This window comes from Salmo salar, chromosome 19 (genome assembly GCF_965601325.2).
Source record: "Salmo salar chromosome 19, fSalSal1, whole genome shotgun sequence".
Lineage (NCBI taxonomy): Eukaryota > Metazoa > Chordata > Actinopteri > Salmoniformes > Salmonidae > Salmo > Salmo salar.
In genome coordinates, this window is record NC_138309.1 from 44,221,541 (window position 1) to 44,239,114 (window position 17,574).

The 17,574-nt window shown below is 47.2% G+C and overlaps 1 protein-coding gene across 3 annotated transcripts in view; it reads left to right on the top strand.

The window, feature by feature from the left end:
- Positions 1-3,042: 3,042 nt before the first annotated feature.
- The window catches only part of oit3 (oncoprotein induced transcript 3), a 32,756-nt gene continuing 18,224 nt past the window's right edge, over positions 3,043-17,574 (top strand). For all 3 annotated transcript variants that reach the window (XR_014381616.1, XR_014381617.1, XM_045702321.2), the window contains exons 1-2: positions 3,043-3,269; positions 17,308-17,531. Coding sequence is in view for 1 of the 3 variants with exons in the window: in XM_045702321.2 (XP_045558277.1) it covers positions 3,212-3,269; positions 17,308-17,531 (282 nt within the window). In the remaining 2 variants the exon portion in view is untranslated. The remainder of the gene's footprint in view (positions 3,270-17,307; positions 17,532-17,574) is intronic.

Below are 17,574 nucleotides of genomic sequence, written 5' to 3' on the forward strand. Positions count from 1 at the left end.
TTCCTGTATCCTACTCAGATAGTCCTGACATCTCCCTGTCTGCCTCCTGGAAAAGACCATTTACACTCCCAGTAACCCATTTTGGGATTGATCCCTCTGTTGACCTTTGTATGTGTCAATGAAAGTTGTGTGCCTCTGTAGAATACTGTATTATGATGGCAGTCTGGGTTCCACACCTATTGTAATGGGGGTTTCATTGACCACTCCAGAGAGAGCAGGATAGAGAGGGGATAGAAAGAGAGAAGGATACAGTAGAGAGAAAGATAGATGGAGGACGGAGGTGTGTCCATCCAGAAAAAGTAATGACATCAGAAGGCTGACAGACACATTTTATAACGTTCAATTTAATTTCTCCTAACAGCTCATTGATTAAAGAACCCAGTAATTTAATTAGAGAAAAAGCAGACTCTTCCTGAGTCAGGACAGCTTGGACCACCTTCTCCTCTGACACTGCAAAGACCATTAGGTTTTATAGGTGAGTGCAGTCAGAGATTTGTGCCCAAACATAGATTCAGAGGAAGACATGCTCACTTTAGTTAACACCCTGTAACCTGGGGTCTTATTCTCCACCCTCTGTATCGCTTCTACACTCATGGATTTAAGGGAATGGACTGGGGTAAGGACAATGGACTGGGGTAAGGACAATGGACTGGGGTAAGGACAATGGACTGGGGTAAGGACAACGGACTGGGGGTAAAGGACAACGGACTGGGGGTAAAGGACAACGGACTGGGGGTAAAGGACAACGGACTGGGGGTAAAGGACAACGGACTGGGGGTAAAGGACAACGGACTGGGGGTAAAGGACAACGGACTGGAGGTAAAGGACAACGGACTGGAGGTAAAGGACAACGGACTGGGGGTAAAGGACAACGGACTGGGGGTAAAGGACAACGGACTGGGGGTAAAGGACAACGGACTGGGGGTAAAGGACAACGGACTGGGGGTAAAGGACAACGGACTGGGGGTAAAGGACAACGGACTGGGGGTAAAGGACAACGGACTGGGGGTAAAGGACAACGGACTGGGGGTAAAGGACAACGGACTGGGGGTAAAGGACAACGGACTGGGGGTAAAGTACAACGGACTGGGGGTAAAGTACAACGGACTGGGGGTAAAGTACAACGGACTGGGGGTAAAGTACAACGGACTGGGGGTAAAGTACAACGGACTGGGGGTAAAGTACAACGGACTGGGGGTAAAGTACAACGGACTGGGGGTAAAGTACAACGGACTGGGGGTAAAGTACAACGGACTGGGGGTAAAGTACAACGGACTGGGGGTAAAGTACATTGGATTGGGGGTAAAGTACACGGACTGGGGGTGACTGGATTGGGGGTAAGTACAATGGACTGGAGGTAAGGACAATGGACTGGAGGTAAGGACAATGGACTGGAGGTAAGGACAATGGACTGGAGGTAAGGACAATGGACTGGAGGTAAGGACAATGGACTGGGCGTAAAGGACAGTGGACTGGTCGTAAAAGGACAGTGGACTGGTCGTAAAGGACAGTGGACTGGTCGTAAAGGACAGTGGACTGGTCGTAAAGGACAGTGGACTGGACGTAAAGGACAGTGGACTGGACGTAAAAGGACAATGGACTGGTCGTAAAAGGACAATGGACTGGGCGTAAAGGACAATGGACTGGGCGTAAAGGACAATGGACTGGTCGTAAAGGACAATGGACTGGTCGTAAAGGACAATGGACTGGGCGTAAAGGACAACGGACTGGGGTAAGGACAACGGACTGGAGGTAAGGACAACGGACTGGGGGTAAAGGACAACGGACTGGGGGTAAAGGACAACGGACTGGGGGTAAAGGACAACGGACTGGGGGTAAAGGACAACGGACTGGGGGTAAAGGACAACGGACTGGGGGTAAAGGACAACGGACTGGAGGTAAAGGACAACGGACTGGAGGTAAAGGACAACGGACTGGAGGTAAAGGACAACGGACTGGAGGTAAAGCACATTGGACTGGGGGTAAAGCACATTGGATTGGGGGTAAAGCACATTGGATTGGGGGTAAGGCACAATGGACTGGAGGTAAGGACAATGGACTGGGCGTAAAGGACAATGGACTGGGCGTAAAGGACAATGGACTGGGGGTAAAGGACAATGGACTGGGCGTAAAGGACATTGGACTGGGCGTAAAGGACAATGGACTGGGCGTAAAGGACAATGGACTGGGGGTAGAGGTACTCCCTACCTTTTTCCCTCAAGTGTGCCCTTGCTCTCTCCCCATGTTTCTTACACCTGTCCATTCCATGCGAGGGAGTCAAATGCACACTTCTAGGGTAGTAGGGTAGAGGATTGGGACCCTTTAATAGGCCTACTGTAATATGTAGGATCAGCCTGCTCTGGTCTGTCTGTCTGTTTGTCCAATGGGAAGAGAAAGACATGGTTCAGAGACAGATACATCACACTGTCTCACGTATTGCTGTTACTGATTACGTCATTGTTCTGTCTTTCCGGACTTTTCTAAAAATGGAAGGATAAGAATGGAAGGACTTCAAGGAAAATAAATGATTGCTAGGAGAATGATAGGGATGAGAGAGAGTATAATCATTGATAATTCCACATTATGAAGGCAGGTAGACAGTAAATTGGTCAGCCAGAACCTAATCAGGCAATGTTCTGTCATCAGAGATAGACAGAGTATTCTGGTTCCATTTCAACAGCACATGAACTGTATTTCTTGTGGAGAGAGAGAAGAAATGAAGGAGCGAGGACAAGAAGAAGTCCTGACGAGAGAGAGCGAGAGAATGAAGAAGGGTTGAGAGGTGAGATGGAGGGAGGATGAGTGATGGAAAAGAGGGTGTGTGTGTGTGTGTGTGTGTGTGTGTAATCTAGGGCTGGGCTGGTTCTGTGGATAAGATGAGCCTGTGGAACAATGGGAGGATGGTGCTGTCACTGAACCCATCAGGTCAAGGTGAGAGTAATGTACTCTGACACACACCAAACTCGTACCCCCTGGCCAAGCCCCCATTTATGTACGTAGATACACAGATAAGCTGTCTATTAAAGGCCCTGTTTTGTTTTTCAAGAAACCTCACACACTCAGAGACCGATACACAGACGGACACACAGAGGCAGACATACACAGACTGAGCTTGGATTCCTATTATCTGAGGCATAGTCTCGTTTAACAGTCTGATTCTAGGTGCTGAGATTACCTGAGGAGTTGGTAACTGGGGAAAGTGTTCGTCGTAATGATAGTGTTACTGTTGACCGTGCTACTACAGCACACAGCCACTGCAGAAGCCATCGGTGAGTACCACCACATATACCGTCTCGAGGTTTCCTTTACGCGGCCATAACACAGACAGCGGGGAATCAACGTGTCACTGTTACAGCATACTATGGTGACATTGTAAAATACTTCTGTTACTTCCCGTTCTTTCAGTAGAATAATTGCAGGACAACAGTGGACAGGCAGTTCTATATGGCTCGGAACCTAGTCGGTCCTCCATCGGTCTTCCTCTGTAACATAGATGTTGTGTGTACTGTATAGTAAGACTGATGAAGTGTAGACTGTGTGTGTTTTTTGCTTTAGAAACGTGTGCATGACTCACACTAGAAAACTTTTGCATATCAAGACTTGTTGTTAAACATAACACTAATTTGTCTTGACAGTCATTTTATTATTTTTCTGCTGACGATGGATCTTAGGTCTAAAACACTTTCTCCCTGTCTCTCTCTGTGAGCATGTTTGGATGAGTGCGCATAACCTGGGTAATCAAGGCTATGTCACAAATGGCACCCTATTCCCTATATAGTGCACTACTTTAGACCATGAACCTTAGTCCACAGACCATTAGGCTGTGAGAGATTGGTACTGCTCAGATTTAGTACGCTTCTGTTCTGCAGCCAGGACCCACGGTTCTTTAATGACCATAGTCATTAACTCAGCTCTGTTCTGGAGCCAGGACCCACAGTCATTTAAGAGTCTTTCACTCTAAAGCTGCTATTAGAATACGCACTTTGAAAAAAGGGTTCCAAAAGGGTTTTTTGCGGAGGGGGATAGGGTTCTACCAAGAACCGTTTTCATCAAAATAATATTATGGGGAAAACAAGGGTTCTTTGAAAGGCAAACGGTTCTACCCAGCACCAAAAATGGTTCTCCTATGGAGACAAACCCAAAACACCCTGTATGGATCTACTTTGCACATTTTCTTGTACAGCCACCTGAGCCAGCCACCTGAGCCCTTGGCTCTTCTCTGGTCACTGTCTGGCGCTCAGTAGTGTTGGATCTTAAACTATCCATTCACACCTCCTCCAGCTTGCTGTACAACATTAAAACCCATTCAGTCTGTCTACAAACAGGCTCTCAAAGTGCTTGATAGGAAGCCCAATAGCCATCATCACTGTTACATCCTCAGAAAGCATGAGCTCCTGAGTTGGAAAATCTTGTGCAATACACCGACGCATGTCTTGAATGGCCTGGCTCCCCCTCCACTCAGTACTTTTGTTAAACAGAAAACCCAAACCGATGGCAGCAGATCCACAAGGTCTGCCATGAGAGGTGACTGTATAGTTCCCTTAAGGAAAAGCACCTTTCGTCAATCTGCTTTCTCTGTGAGAGCTTCCAATGTCTGGAATACACTGCCATCAGACACACACGACTGCACCACCTATCACACCATGAAGACATGGCTACAGGCCAATCAGACTTGTGAACATAATCCCTAGCTGTGTATTGCCGCTTTCCATGTTGTCTGTTATCTGTAGCTTTTTGTCCTATGTTTCTCTGTCTGCATGCTACGTCTTGCTAGTCCCATGTTTCTCTGTCTGCATGCTACGTCTTGCTAGTCCCATGTTTCTCTGTCTGCATGCTACGTCTTGCTAGTCCCATGTTTCTCTGTCTGCATGCTATGTCTTGCTAGTCCCATATTTCTCTGTCTGCATGCTATGTCTTGCTAGTCCCATGTTCTCTGTCTGCATGCTATGTCTTGCTAGTCCTATGTTTCTCTGCGTGTGCTCACTGCTCATTGATTGTCTGTATTGTAATTGTTTTTAATAACCTGCCCAAGGACTGCGGTTGAAAATTAGTCGGCTGGCTAAAACTGGCACTTCTACTGAAAGGTTGATTAATGTGCACTGTCCCTGTAAAAATAAAAATAAACTATAACCCCTCACATCTCCTCCTATAACCATCACACCTCCTCCTACTATAACCATCACACCTCCTACTATAACCATCACACCTCCTCCTCCTATAACCATCACACCTCCTCCTACTATAACCATCACACCTCCTACTATAACCATCACACCTCCTCCTACTATAACCCATCACTCCTCCTCCTACTATAACCATCACACCTCCTCCTACTATAACCCATCACTCCTCCTCCTACTATAACCATCACACCTCCTCATATAACCATCACTCCCCCTCCTACTATAACCATCACACCTCCTACTATAACCATCACACCTCCTACTATAACCTTCACACCTCCTCCTATAACCATCACACCTCCTCCTATAACCATCACACCTCCTCCTACTATAACCATCACACCTCCTCCTACTATAACCCATCACTCCTCCTCCTACTATAACCATCACACCTCCTACTACTATAACCCATCACTCCTCCTCCTACTATAACCCATCACACCTCCTACTATAACCATCACACCTCCTACTATAACCATCACACCTCCTACTATAACCATCACACCACCTCCTACTATAACCATCACACCTCCTACTATAACCATCACACCTCCTCCTATAACCATCACACCTCCTCCTACTATAACCATCACACCTCCTCCTACTATAACCATCACACCTCCTCCTATAACCATCACCCCTCCTACTATAACCATCACACCTCCTCCTACTATAACCATCACACCTCCTCCTATAACCATCACTCCTCCTACTATAACCATCACACCTCCTCCTACTATAACCATCACACCTCCTACTATAACCATCACACCTCCTCCTACTATAACCATCACACCTCCTCCTACTATAACCATCACTCCTCCTACTATAACCATCACACCTCCTCCTACTATAACCATCACTCCTCCTCCTACTATAACCATCACTCCTCCTACTATAACCATCACACCTCCTCCTATAACCATCACGCCACCTCCTCCTATAACCATCACGCCTCCTCCTCCTATAACCATCACACCTACTCCTATAACTATCACACCTCCTCCTATAACCATCACACCTCATCCTATAACCATCACACCTCCTCCTATAACCATCACACCTCCTACTATAACCATCACACCTCCTCCTATAACATCACACCTCCTCCTATAAGCATCACACCTCCTCCTACAATAACCATCACACCTCCTCCTACAATAACCATCACACCTCCTCCTACTATAACCATCACACCTCCTCCTACTATAACCATCACACCTCCTCCTATAACCCTTCACACCTCCTCCTATAACCCATCACACCTCCTACTACAACCCATCACACCTCCTGTAACCATCACACCTCCTACTATAACCATCACACCTCCTCTAACCAGTTCAATTTAAGGGCTTTTTTGGCATAGGAAACATATGTTAACATTGCCAAAGCAGGTGAAGTAGACAATATACAAAAGTGAAATAGACAGTAAAAATGAACAGTTAACATTACACTCATAGAAGCTCCAAAATAATAAAAACGTAACAGATGTCTTTATGTATATTTACAGTGTTGTAACGATGTGCAAATGGTTAAAGTACAACAGGGAAAATAAATAAACATAAATATGGGTTGTATTTACAATGGTGTTTGTTCTTCACTGGTTGACCTTTTCTTGCGGCAACAGGTCACAAATCTTGTTGCTGTGATGGCACACTGTGGTATTTTACCCAGTAGATTTGGGAGTTTATAAAAATTGGGTTTGTTTTCTAATTCTTTGTGGGTCTGTGTAATCTGAGGGAAATATGTGTCTCTAATATGGTCATACATTTGGCAGGAGGTTAGGAAGTGCAGCTCCGTTTCCACCTCATTTTGTGGGCAGTGTGCACATAGCCTGTCTTCTCTTGAGAGCCAGGTCTGCCTACAGTGGACTTTCTCAATAGCAAGGCTATGCTCTCTGAGTCTGTGCATAGTCAAAGCTTTCCTTAAGTTTGGGTCAGTCACAGTGGTCAGGTATTCTGCCACTGTGTACTCTCTGTTTAGGGCCAAATAGCATTCTAGTTTGCTCTGTTTTTTTTTGGTAATTCCTTCCAATGTGTCAAGTAATTATCTTTTTGTTTTCTCATGATTTGGTTGGGTCTAATTGTGTTGCTGTCCTGGGGCTCTGTGGGGTCTGTTTGTGTTTGTGAACAAAGCCCCTGGACCAGCTTGCTTAGGGGACTCTTTTCCAGGTTCATCTCTCTGTAGGCGATGGCTTTGTTATGGAAGGTTTGGGAATTTCTTACTTTTAGGTGGTTGTAGAATTTAACGGCTCTTTTCTGGACTTTGATAATTAGTGGGTATCGGCCTAATTCTGCTCTGCATGCATTATTTGGAGTTTTACATTGAGGATATTTTTGCAGAGTTCTGCATGCAGTCTCAATTTGGTGTTTGTCCCATTTTGTGAATTCTTTGTTGGTGAGCGGACCCCAGACCTCACAACTACAAAGGGCAATGGGTTCTATAACTGATTCAAGTATCTTTAGCCAGATCCTAATTGGTATGTCAAATTTTATGTTCCTTTTGATGGCACAGAAGGCCCTTCTTGCCTCGTCTCTAAGATCGTTCACAGCTTTGTGGAAGTTAACTGTGGCGCTGATGTTTAGACCGAGGTATGTGTCGTTTTTTTGTGTGATCTAGGGCAACAGTGTCTAGATGGAATTTGTATTTGTGGTCCTGGCGACTGGACCTTTTTTGGAACACCATTATTTTGGTCTTACTGAGATTTACTGTCAGGGACCAGGTCTGGCAGAATCTGTGCAGAAGATCTAGGTGCTGCTGTAGGCCCTCCTTGGTTGGTGACAGAAGCACCAGATCATCAGCAAACAGTAGACATTTGACTTCAGATTCTAGTAAGGTGAGGCCGGGTGCTGCAGACTGTTCTAGTGCCCTCGCCAATTCGATTATATATATGTTGAAGAGGGTGGGGCTTAAGCTCCATCCCTGTCTCACCCCACGGCCCTGTGGGAGAAATTTGTGGGTGTTTTTGCCAATTTTAACCGCACACTTGTTGTTTGTGTACATGGATTTCATAATGTTGTTTGTTTTCCCCCAACACCACTTTCCATCAATTTGTATAGCAAACCCTCATGCCAAATTGAGTCGAAGGCTTTTTTGAAATCAACAAAGCATGAGAAGACTTTGCCTTTGTTTTGGTTTGTTTGTTTATCAATTAGGGTGTGCAGGGTGAATACGTGGTCTGTCGTACGATAATTTGGTAAAAAGCCGATTTGACATTTGCTCAGTACATTGTTATCACTGAGGAAATGTACAAGTCTGCTGTTAATGATAATGCAGAGGATTTTCCCAAGGTTGCTGTTGACGCATATCCCACGGTAGTTATTGGGGTCAAATTTGTCTCCACTTTTGTGGATTGGGGTGATCAGTCCTTTTGTTCCAAATAATGGGGAAGATGCCAGAGCTAAGGATGATGTTAAAGAGTTTAAGTATAGCCAATTGGAATTTGTTGCCTGTATATTTTATCATTTCATTGAGGATACCATCAACACCACAGGCCTTTTTGGGTTGGAGAGTTTTTATTTTGTCCTGTAGTTCATTCAATGTAATTGGAGAATCCAGTGGGTTCTGGTAGTCTTTAATAGTTGATTCTAAGATATGTATTTGATCATGTATATGCTTTTGCTATTTGTTTTTTTTGTTACAGGGCCAAAAAGATTGGAGAAATGGTTTATCCATACATCTCCATTTTGGATAGATAGTTCTTTGTGTTGTTGTTTGTTTAGTGTTTTCCAATTTTCCCATAAGTGGTTAGATTCTATGGATTTTTCAATTACATTGAGCTGATTTCTGACGTGCTGTTCCTTCTTTTTCCGTAGTGTATTTCTGTATTGTTTTAGTGATTCACCACTGTGAAGGCGTAGACTCAGGTTTTCTGGGTCTCTATGTTTTTGGTTGGACAGGTTTCTCAATTTCTTTCTTAGGTTTTTGCATTCTTCATCAAATCATTTGTCATTGTTGTTCATTTTCTTTGGTTTTCTGTTTGACATTTTTAGATTTGATAGGGAAGCTGAGAGGTCAAATATACTGTTAAGATTTTCTCCTGCCAAGTTTACACCTTCGCTATTACAGTGGAACATTTTGTCCAGGAAGTTGTCTAAAAGGGATTTAATTTGTTGTTGCCTATTAGTTTTTTGGTTGGTTTCCACACTACTTTCCTTCCATCTATAGCATTTCTTAATATTATTCAGTTCCTTTGGCTATGATGCCTCATGATTGAGTATTGCTCTGTTCAAGTAGACTGTGATTTTGCTGTGATCTGATAGGGGTGTCAGTGGGCTGACTGTGAATGCTCTGAGAGACTCTGGGTTGAGGTCAGTGATAAAGTAGTCTATAGTACTACTGCCAAGAGATGAGCTATAGGTGTACCTACCATAGGAGTCCCCTCAAAGCCTAACATTGACTATGTACATACCCAGCGTGCGACAGAGCTGCAGCAGTTGTGACCCGTTTCTGTTGGTTATGTTGTCGTAGCTGTGCCTAGGGGGCATATGGGGGAGGGAATGCTGTCACCTCCAGGTAGGTGTTTGCCCCACTGTGTGCTGAGGATGTCAGGTTCTTGTCCGGTTCTGGCATTTAGGTCGCCACAGACTAGTACATATCCCTGGGCCTGGAAATGATTGATTTCCCCCTCCAGGATGGAGAAGCTGTATTCATGAAAATATGAGGATTCTAGTTGGGGGTTTAGGTAGCACACAGGAGGACATTTTTCTCTGTTAAGATCATTTCCTTATGAATTTCTAGTCAAATGTAAAATGTTTGTGTTTTGATTAATTTAATAGAGTTAGGTCTACTCTTTACCAAGATAGCATACCCCCTGAGTCCCTTCCCTGTAGTTTGGTGGATGGGACCAGCTCTCTGTAACCTAGAGGGCAACCAGTGCAACCTGTCTCCTCTATACCAGGTTTCTTATAGGATGACAGTTTCTGTATTTCCAGGTTCCTGCTCTTTCGGCCAAAGGCAGATGACCTCAGGCCTTGGATATTCCAGGATGAGATAGTGAATGCTTTGTGTTCCGTAAAGTGTCCAATGTTGTTGGTCGTGTGGTTTGGCCTCAGGCCAGTAAGTGTGAGCAGAGCCTGCTGAGCATCTGGTACCTGCCATTGGCTTGGGCTAGTGTAAGCGTGGGAGTTGGGCCTGTTTGCCCGCTCACGACCTGGGCTTATGTGTGACTTCCATGCTGAGGCCCTCTTTGCAGGAGTGGGGGGCATGGGGTGGGCAGGAGGGGCATAGGTCTAATCTGAGGGGGGCCTAAATGGGGTGTGGGCATGGTTGACTTGGGGGGATGTTGATTGGTTTGGGTGGGGGTGTGGATGTGGATGGCGGTGTTGCGGTCTGGATGTAGGTCCTCTATGTGTCGGTCCGTGGGGGGGGGGGGGGGGGGGGTCTGTTGATCTGTTGCTCCTGGGTGAAGTGTTGGGGCTACGTTTGAGAGCGATGTCATTTAGAGTCCGGGCGAAGGTGGGCACTGCTGCCTTGTAGAGGTGGACCTGGTCATAGAAGATGTTCAAGTCCAGGGTGGAGTGGTGGGCCAGGAAAACATTTGGTTTTGAGGCACAGTTACGGGAAATAATTGCGTTTACCCGCTGTATGGTAGCAGGGTGGACGTCTTTTCGTGGTAGCAGGGTGGAGATCACCACTTGTGCGTTGGGGAAAGTGGAACTAGCTTTTTCAATCACTCCCTTGAGTGCTGTAGTCACCCTTTCCTGCTGTGTTCTCAGGTCGTTTGTGCCTGTGTGTATTATTATGTGGCTGGGTGAACCTAGTTGGTCCTCAGACAGCAGGTCTAGTGCATGCTGGGTGTTTTGACACCAGAGTTTAGACACTATGTCTTTGGGAACATGTTTTTCTTCTTGTATATATTCCCGTTTGAGTCCATAAGGAGTACAATCTGTGTCTTGTGTATGTACTCAGTGGGTGGGTGGGTGGGTGGGTGGGTGGGTGGGTGTGTGTGTGTGTGTGTGTGTGTGGGGGGGGGGGGGGGGGGGGGTCAGGAGGGCTATCAGGTTGGCTGATAGGGGGGGGCTCAGAGTGTGTGGGATCCTCTGCTTGGGATTCTTCATTTGTCTGTCCCGCTGTGATTTTGACGCTACGGTCTGGGGTGGACTGCTCTGCTGTGGTGTTGAGACTTTTGTCGGGAGCTGAGGTGGGCTGTTCTGCTGGCTTCTCTGCAGGGGTGGCCACCTCTCTAGTAGGTTGTTCTCTGTCACACGCCATCCCCCTCACCCTCCTCCAGGAGTCTGAACCTCTCCTTCCATCCCCCTCACCCTCCTCCAGGAGTCTGAACCTCTCCTTCCATCCCCCTCACCCTCCTCCAGGAGTCTGAACCTCTCCTTCCATCCCCCTCACCCTCTCCTCCAGCAGTCTGATCCTCTCCTCCATCCCCCTCACCCTCTCCTCCAGCAGTCTGATCCTCTCCTCCATCCCCCTCACCCTCTCCTCCAGCAGTCTGATCCTCTCCTCCATCCCCCTCAACCTCTCCTCCAGCAGTCTGATCCTCTCTTCCATCCCCCTCACCCTCTCCTCCAGCAGTCTGATCCTCTCCTCCATCCCCCTCACCCTCTCCTCCAGCAGTCTGATCCTCTCCTCCATCCCCCTCACCCTCTCCTCCAGCAGTCTGATCCTCTCCTCCATCCCCCTCACCCTCTCCTCCAGCAGTCTGATCCTCTCCTCCATCCCCTCACCCTCTCCTCCAGCAGTCTGATCCTCTCCTCCATCCCCCTCACCCTCTCCTCCAGCAGTCTGATCCTCTCCTCCATCCCCCTCACCCTCTCCTCCAGCAGTCTGATCCTCTCCTCTAGTGCTCTGTTTTTCTCTTGCTCTTTCTCCTGTTGATGTTGTCTCACTACAGTCCAGAGTGCAGATATGTCTCTCTCCACCTCCAGCTCTCCGGGTCTGGTTAAGGGGGTGTTGTTGTGCTGGACTGTTGTCTGGGTCTGTGCTGACTGGAGTGTAATCTCCTGCTGTTCCAGCTCCCCCTGCCTTACCTCCAGCTGGGTAAAAGTATCCTTCATTTCAATGAGAGGGTAGTACTCTGTGCTGGGAGGTTGACTTTCCGCTGGGGGTTGCTCGTCTGTGGGGTTATATAATGAAGAGGTCTGGTCTGACCCACTCGGGGTGGGGGTATCTTTCTCACAGGAGAGCTTCTCCTGCAGGGCTAATTCTTTGATTAGGTGAAAGTCCAGCTGAAACTGTTTGGGTTTGCCCTGTACCAATACTGTTCCAGACTTATAGAGATTTATATTAGCTGACTCGGAGTCCTCGTTGTCTAGTATCCTGAGTTTCCACCCCTCGTGAACGCCTCCTATAACCATCACACCTCCTCCTCCACCATGGAGCAAGGTGATCCCAGGATGTGGTCCAGTTCAGTAAAGACGGACGAGAAAGAGTGATGGACGTGTGTCTGTATATACTCTGTATACAGCAGGGCTGGAGTCAAATTGAATTGAGGGCAGTTAATTCAGGAAGTTAACTTAAATAAGTGTGGAGTGGGGGGCTGTGTGTGTGTGTGTGTGTGTGTGTGTGTGTGTGTGTGTGTGTGTGTGTGTGTGTGTGTGTGTGTGTGTGGAGTGGGGGGCTGTGTGTGTGGAATGGAGGGCTGTGTGTGTGTGGAGTGGGGGGCTGTGTGTGTGTGGAGTGGGGGGCTGTGTGTGTGTGTGTGGAGTGGGGGGCTGTGTGTGTGGAATGGGGGGCTGTGTGTGTGGAATGGGGGGCTGTGTGTGGAGTGGGGGGCTGTGTGTGTGTGTGTGTGTGTGTGTGTGGAGTGGGGGGCTGTGTGTGTGTGGAGTGGGGGGTTGTGTGTGTGTGTGAAGTGGGGGGCTGTGTGTGTGTGTGTGTGTGTGTGTGTGTGTGTGTGTGTGTGTGTGTGTGTGTGTGTGTGTGTGTGTGTGTGTGTGTGTGTGTGTGTGTGTGTGTGTGTGTGTGTGTGTGTGTGTGTGTGTGTGTGTACTTTCATGTTGGTATCCTTGACTTGGTCCTCTACTTCCAGCCAGCTGTGGCCTCCAGTTCTTCCTGTTTGTCTGTTTTGACATCAATCATTCCTGTGTGAAGGAGTTAACTGTTCTTCTATCTCCTAGCCCTTAGCTCCTAGATCCTATCTCCTCGTTGCTTCCATCCCTGTCTCTCACTGGGTTCGAACCAGGGACCTGACCCTACGAGGTCTGGAGTCTGCTGGTTTTCTGTTCTACCTGATCATTCATTTCACCCACTTGGTGTCCCAGGTCTAAATCAGTCCCTGATCAGAGGAGAACTATGGGGGAAAGCAGTGGAACTGGCATCTAGGTCCAGAGTTGAGTTTGTCTAGCTCCTGTCCCCTAGCTCCCATACATTATAGTTCCTAGATCCTAGCTCCTATCCACTTGCTCCTAGCTCCTATATCCTATTCTCTAGCTCCTTGTTCCTATCCCCTATCTCCTATCTCCTTCATATCCTGTATCCTATCCCCTAGCTCCTATCCCCTTGCTCATAGTTTCTAGCTCCTATCCCCTAGCTCCTTTATATCCTGTCTCCTATCCCCTAGCTCCTATTTGCTAGCTCCTATTTTCTAGCTCCTAGTTCCTATCTCCTTTATATCCTATATCCTATCGCCTAGCTCTTATTCCCTAGCTCATAGTTCCTAGCTCCTATTCCCTAGCTCATAGTTCCTAGCTCCTATTCCCTAGTTCATAGTTCCTAGCTCCTATCCCCTTGCTCATAGTTCCTAGCTCCTGTCCCCTTGCTCATAGTTCCTAGCTCCTGTCCCCTTGCTCATAGTTCCTAGCTCCTATCCCCTAGTTCCTAGCTCCTATCCCTTAGCTCCTATCTCCTTTATATCCTATATCCTATCCCCTAGCTCTTATTCCCTAGCTCATAGTTCCTTGCTCCTATCCACTTGCTCATAGTTTCTAGCTCCTAGATCCTATTTTCTAGCTCCTAGTTCTTAGCTCCTATCCCCTAGCTCCTGTCACCTTTATATCGGATCTCCTGTCCCCTAGCTCCTATTCTCTAGCTCATAGTTCCTAGCGCCTATCCCCTTGTTCATAGTTTCTAGTTCCTAGCTCCCATCTCCTTTATATCCTATATCCTATCCCCTACCTCCTATTCCCTAGCTCATAGTTCCTAGCTCCTATCCCCTAGTTCCTAGCTCCTAACTCCTATACATCCTCGCTCCTACAGTGGTTCTTCCTTTAAAAGTTGCGACGTACTGCAGCAGAGCTTGTAGGGCGCTGCAGAATTCTATGGCACGTTATTTAAGTGTCAACCATTGTTGCCAGAGCTCAACACTTTTAAAGTAAGAACCACTGTAGTCCCTAACTCTTATACAAAAGTTTTGAGAATGACACAAATATACATTTTCACAAAGTCTGCTGCCTCAGTGTCTTTAGATATTTTTGTTAGATGTTACTATGGAATACTGAAGTATAATTACAAGCATTTCATAAGTGTCAAAGGCTTTTATTGACAATTACATGAAGTTGATGCAGAGTCAATATTTGCAGTGTTGAGCCTTCTTTTTCAAGACCTCTGCAATCCGCCCTGGCATGCTGTCAATTAACTTCTGGGCCACATCCTGACTGATGGCAGCCCATTCTTGCATAATCAATGCTTGGAGTTTGTCAGAATTTGTGGGTTTGTCCACACGCCTCTTGAGGATTGACCACAGGTTCTCAATGGGATTAAGGTCTGGGGAGTTTCCTGGCCATGGACCCAAAATATCAATGTTTTGTTCCTGAGCCACTTAGTTATCACTTATGCCTTATGGCAAGGTTCTCCATCATGCTGGAAAAGGCATTGTTCGTCACCAAACTGTTCCTGGATGGTTGGGAAAGTTGCTCTCGGAGGATGTGTTGGTACCATTCTTTATTCATGGCTGTGTTCTTAGGCAAAATTGTGAGTGAGCCCACTCCCTTGGCTGAGAAGCAACCCCACACATGAATGGTCTCAGGATGCTTTACTGTTGGCATGATTCAGGACTGATGGTAGCGCTCACCTTGTCTTCTCCGGACAAGCTTTTTTTCCAGATGCCCCAAATAATCGGAAAGGGGATTCATCAGAGAAAAGGACTTTACCCCAGTCCTCAGCAGTCCAATCCCTGTAACTTTTGCAGAATATCAGTCTGTCCCTGATGTTTTTCCTGGAGAGAAGTGGCTTCTTTGCTGCCCTTCTTGACACCAGGTCATCCTCCAAAGGTCTTCGCCTCACTGTGCATGCAGATGCACTCACACCTGCCTGCTGCCATTCCTGAGCAAGCTCTGTACTGGTGGTGCCCCGATCCCGCAGCTGAATCAACTTTAGGAGACGGCCCTGGCGCTTGCTGGACTTTCTTGGGAGCCCTGAAGCCTTCTTCACAACAATTGAACCGCTCTCCTTGATGTTCTTGATGATCCAATAAATTATTGATTTAGGTGCAATCTTACAGGCACCAATATCCTTGCCTGTGAAGCCCTTTTTGTGCAAAGCAATGATGATGGCACGTGTTTCCTTGCAGGTAACCATGGTTGACAGAGGAAGAACAATGATTCCAAGCACCACCCACCTTTTGAAGCTTCCAGTCTGTTATCCGAACTCAATCAGCATGACAGAGTGATCTCCAGCCTTGTCCTCGTTAACACTCACACCTGTGTTAACGAGATAATCACTGACATGATGTCAGCTGGTCCTTTTGTGGCAGGGCTGAAATGCAGTGGAAGTGTTTTTTGGGGATTCAGTTCATTTGCATGGCAAAGAGGGACTTTGCAATTAATTACAATTCATCTGATCACTCTTCATAACATTCTGGAGTATATGCAAATTGCCATCATACAAACTGAGGCAGCAGACTTTGTGAAAATGAATATTTGTGTCATTCTCAAAACTTTTGGCCATGACTGTACATCCTAACTCCTAGCTCTTATACATCCCAGCTGGCTCCTGGTCGTGTTGTTTCTCTCTGTCTCTCTATGCTGCCAATAGAGGTGGTTTACAGCTGAAGGGAATTACTCTACAGTCGTTTGTTCCCCTGTGGACAGCCATTGATTAACTTGTTCTCTCTCTCTCTCGCTCTTAATCTATCTATCTATCTATCTATCTATCTATCTATCTATCTATCTATCTATCTATCTATCTATCTATCTATCTATCTATCTATCTATCTATCTATCTATCTATCTATCTATCTATCTATCTATCTATCTATCTATCTATCTATCTATCTATCTATCTATCTATCTATCTATATGGTGACTACTCTTGACCAGAGCCCTTTGGCCTGTCCCCATAGAGATAAGCTGACATGTGGGACTCATGTTGTTTCTCCTGATTCTGCACAACATGCCGAAGTGAAAAGGTCCAACATTGACCGATCGTGTTGTTAACAGACAGACCCTTCTCCCTCTCACTCCCCCCTCCCCAGCTCTGGACCCGTGCTCAACCTACATCTCTCTGAATGAACCCTGGTGTAATACAGAGTACCATCTGAAACACTCCTCTGTCTAAACCACTCTCCTCTTCTCTCCTCTCTTCTCTCCCCTTCTCCCCTCCTTCTCCCCTCTTCCTCTCTCTTCTTCTCCCCCCTCTTCTTCTCGCCTCTCTTCCCCCCTCCTCTCTATGCCCTCTCCTCTTCTCTCCTCTCGCCCCCTCTTCTCTCCTCTCTCCGTCCCTCTCCTGTTCTCTCCTCTATCCCCCTCTCCTCTTCTCTCCTCTATTCCCCCTCTCCTCCTCTCTCCTCTTCTCTCCTCCTCCTTCTCCTGTTCTCTCCTCTATCCCCCTCTCCCCTTCTCTCCTCTCCTCTTCTCTCCTCCCCCGCTCCTCTCCTCTTCTCTCTCCCCCTCCTCTTCTCTCCTCTCTCCCTCCCTCTCCTCTATCCCCCCTCTCCTCTTCTCTCCTCTCTCCCCCCTCCTCTTCTCTCCTCTCTCCCTCCTCCTCTCTCTCTCCTCTCTCCCCCCTCTCCTCTTTTCGCCCCCTCTCCTCTTCTCTCCCCATCTCCTCTTCTCTCCTCTCTCCCCCCTCTCCTCTTCTCTCCTCTTTTTGCCCCCTCTCCTCTTCTCTCCCCTCTCTCCTCTCCTCTCTCCCCATCTCCTCTCCTCTCTCCCCTCTCCTCTCTCCCCTCTCCTCTCTCCCCTCTCCTCTTCTCTCCTCTCCCCTTCTCTCCTCTCCCCCCTTTCTCCTCCAGCTCTGGACCCGTGTTCTGCCTACATCTCTCTGAATGAGCCTTGGCGTAATACAGAGTACCATGTAAACCACTCATCTGGCAGTGTGCCCCTGTGTGACAGCCGTGTGTCAGGGGAGTGGTACCGCTTCACAGGGATGGCTGGAGACGCCATGCCTACTTTCTGCATCGAAGAGAACCACTGTGGAACCCACGCCCCCATCTGGCTCAATGGGAGCCACCCACAGGTTAGTAGACTAGAGGTTAGAGAGGCGGACCAGCAGCCAGAAG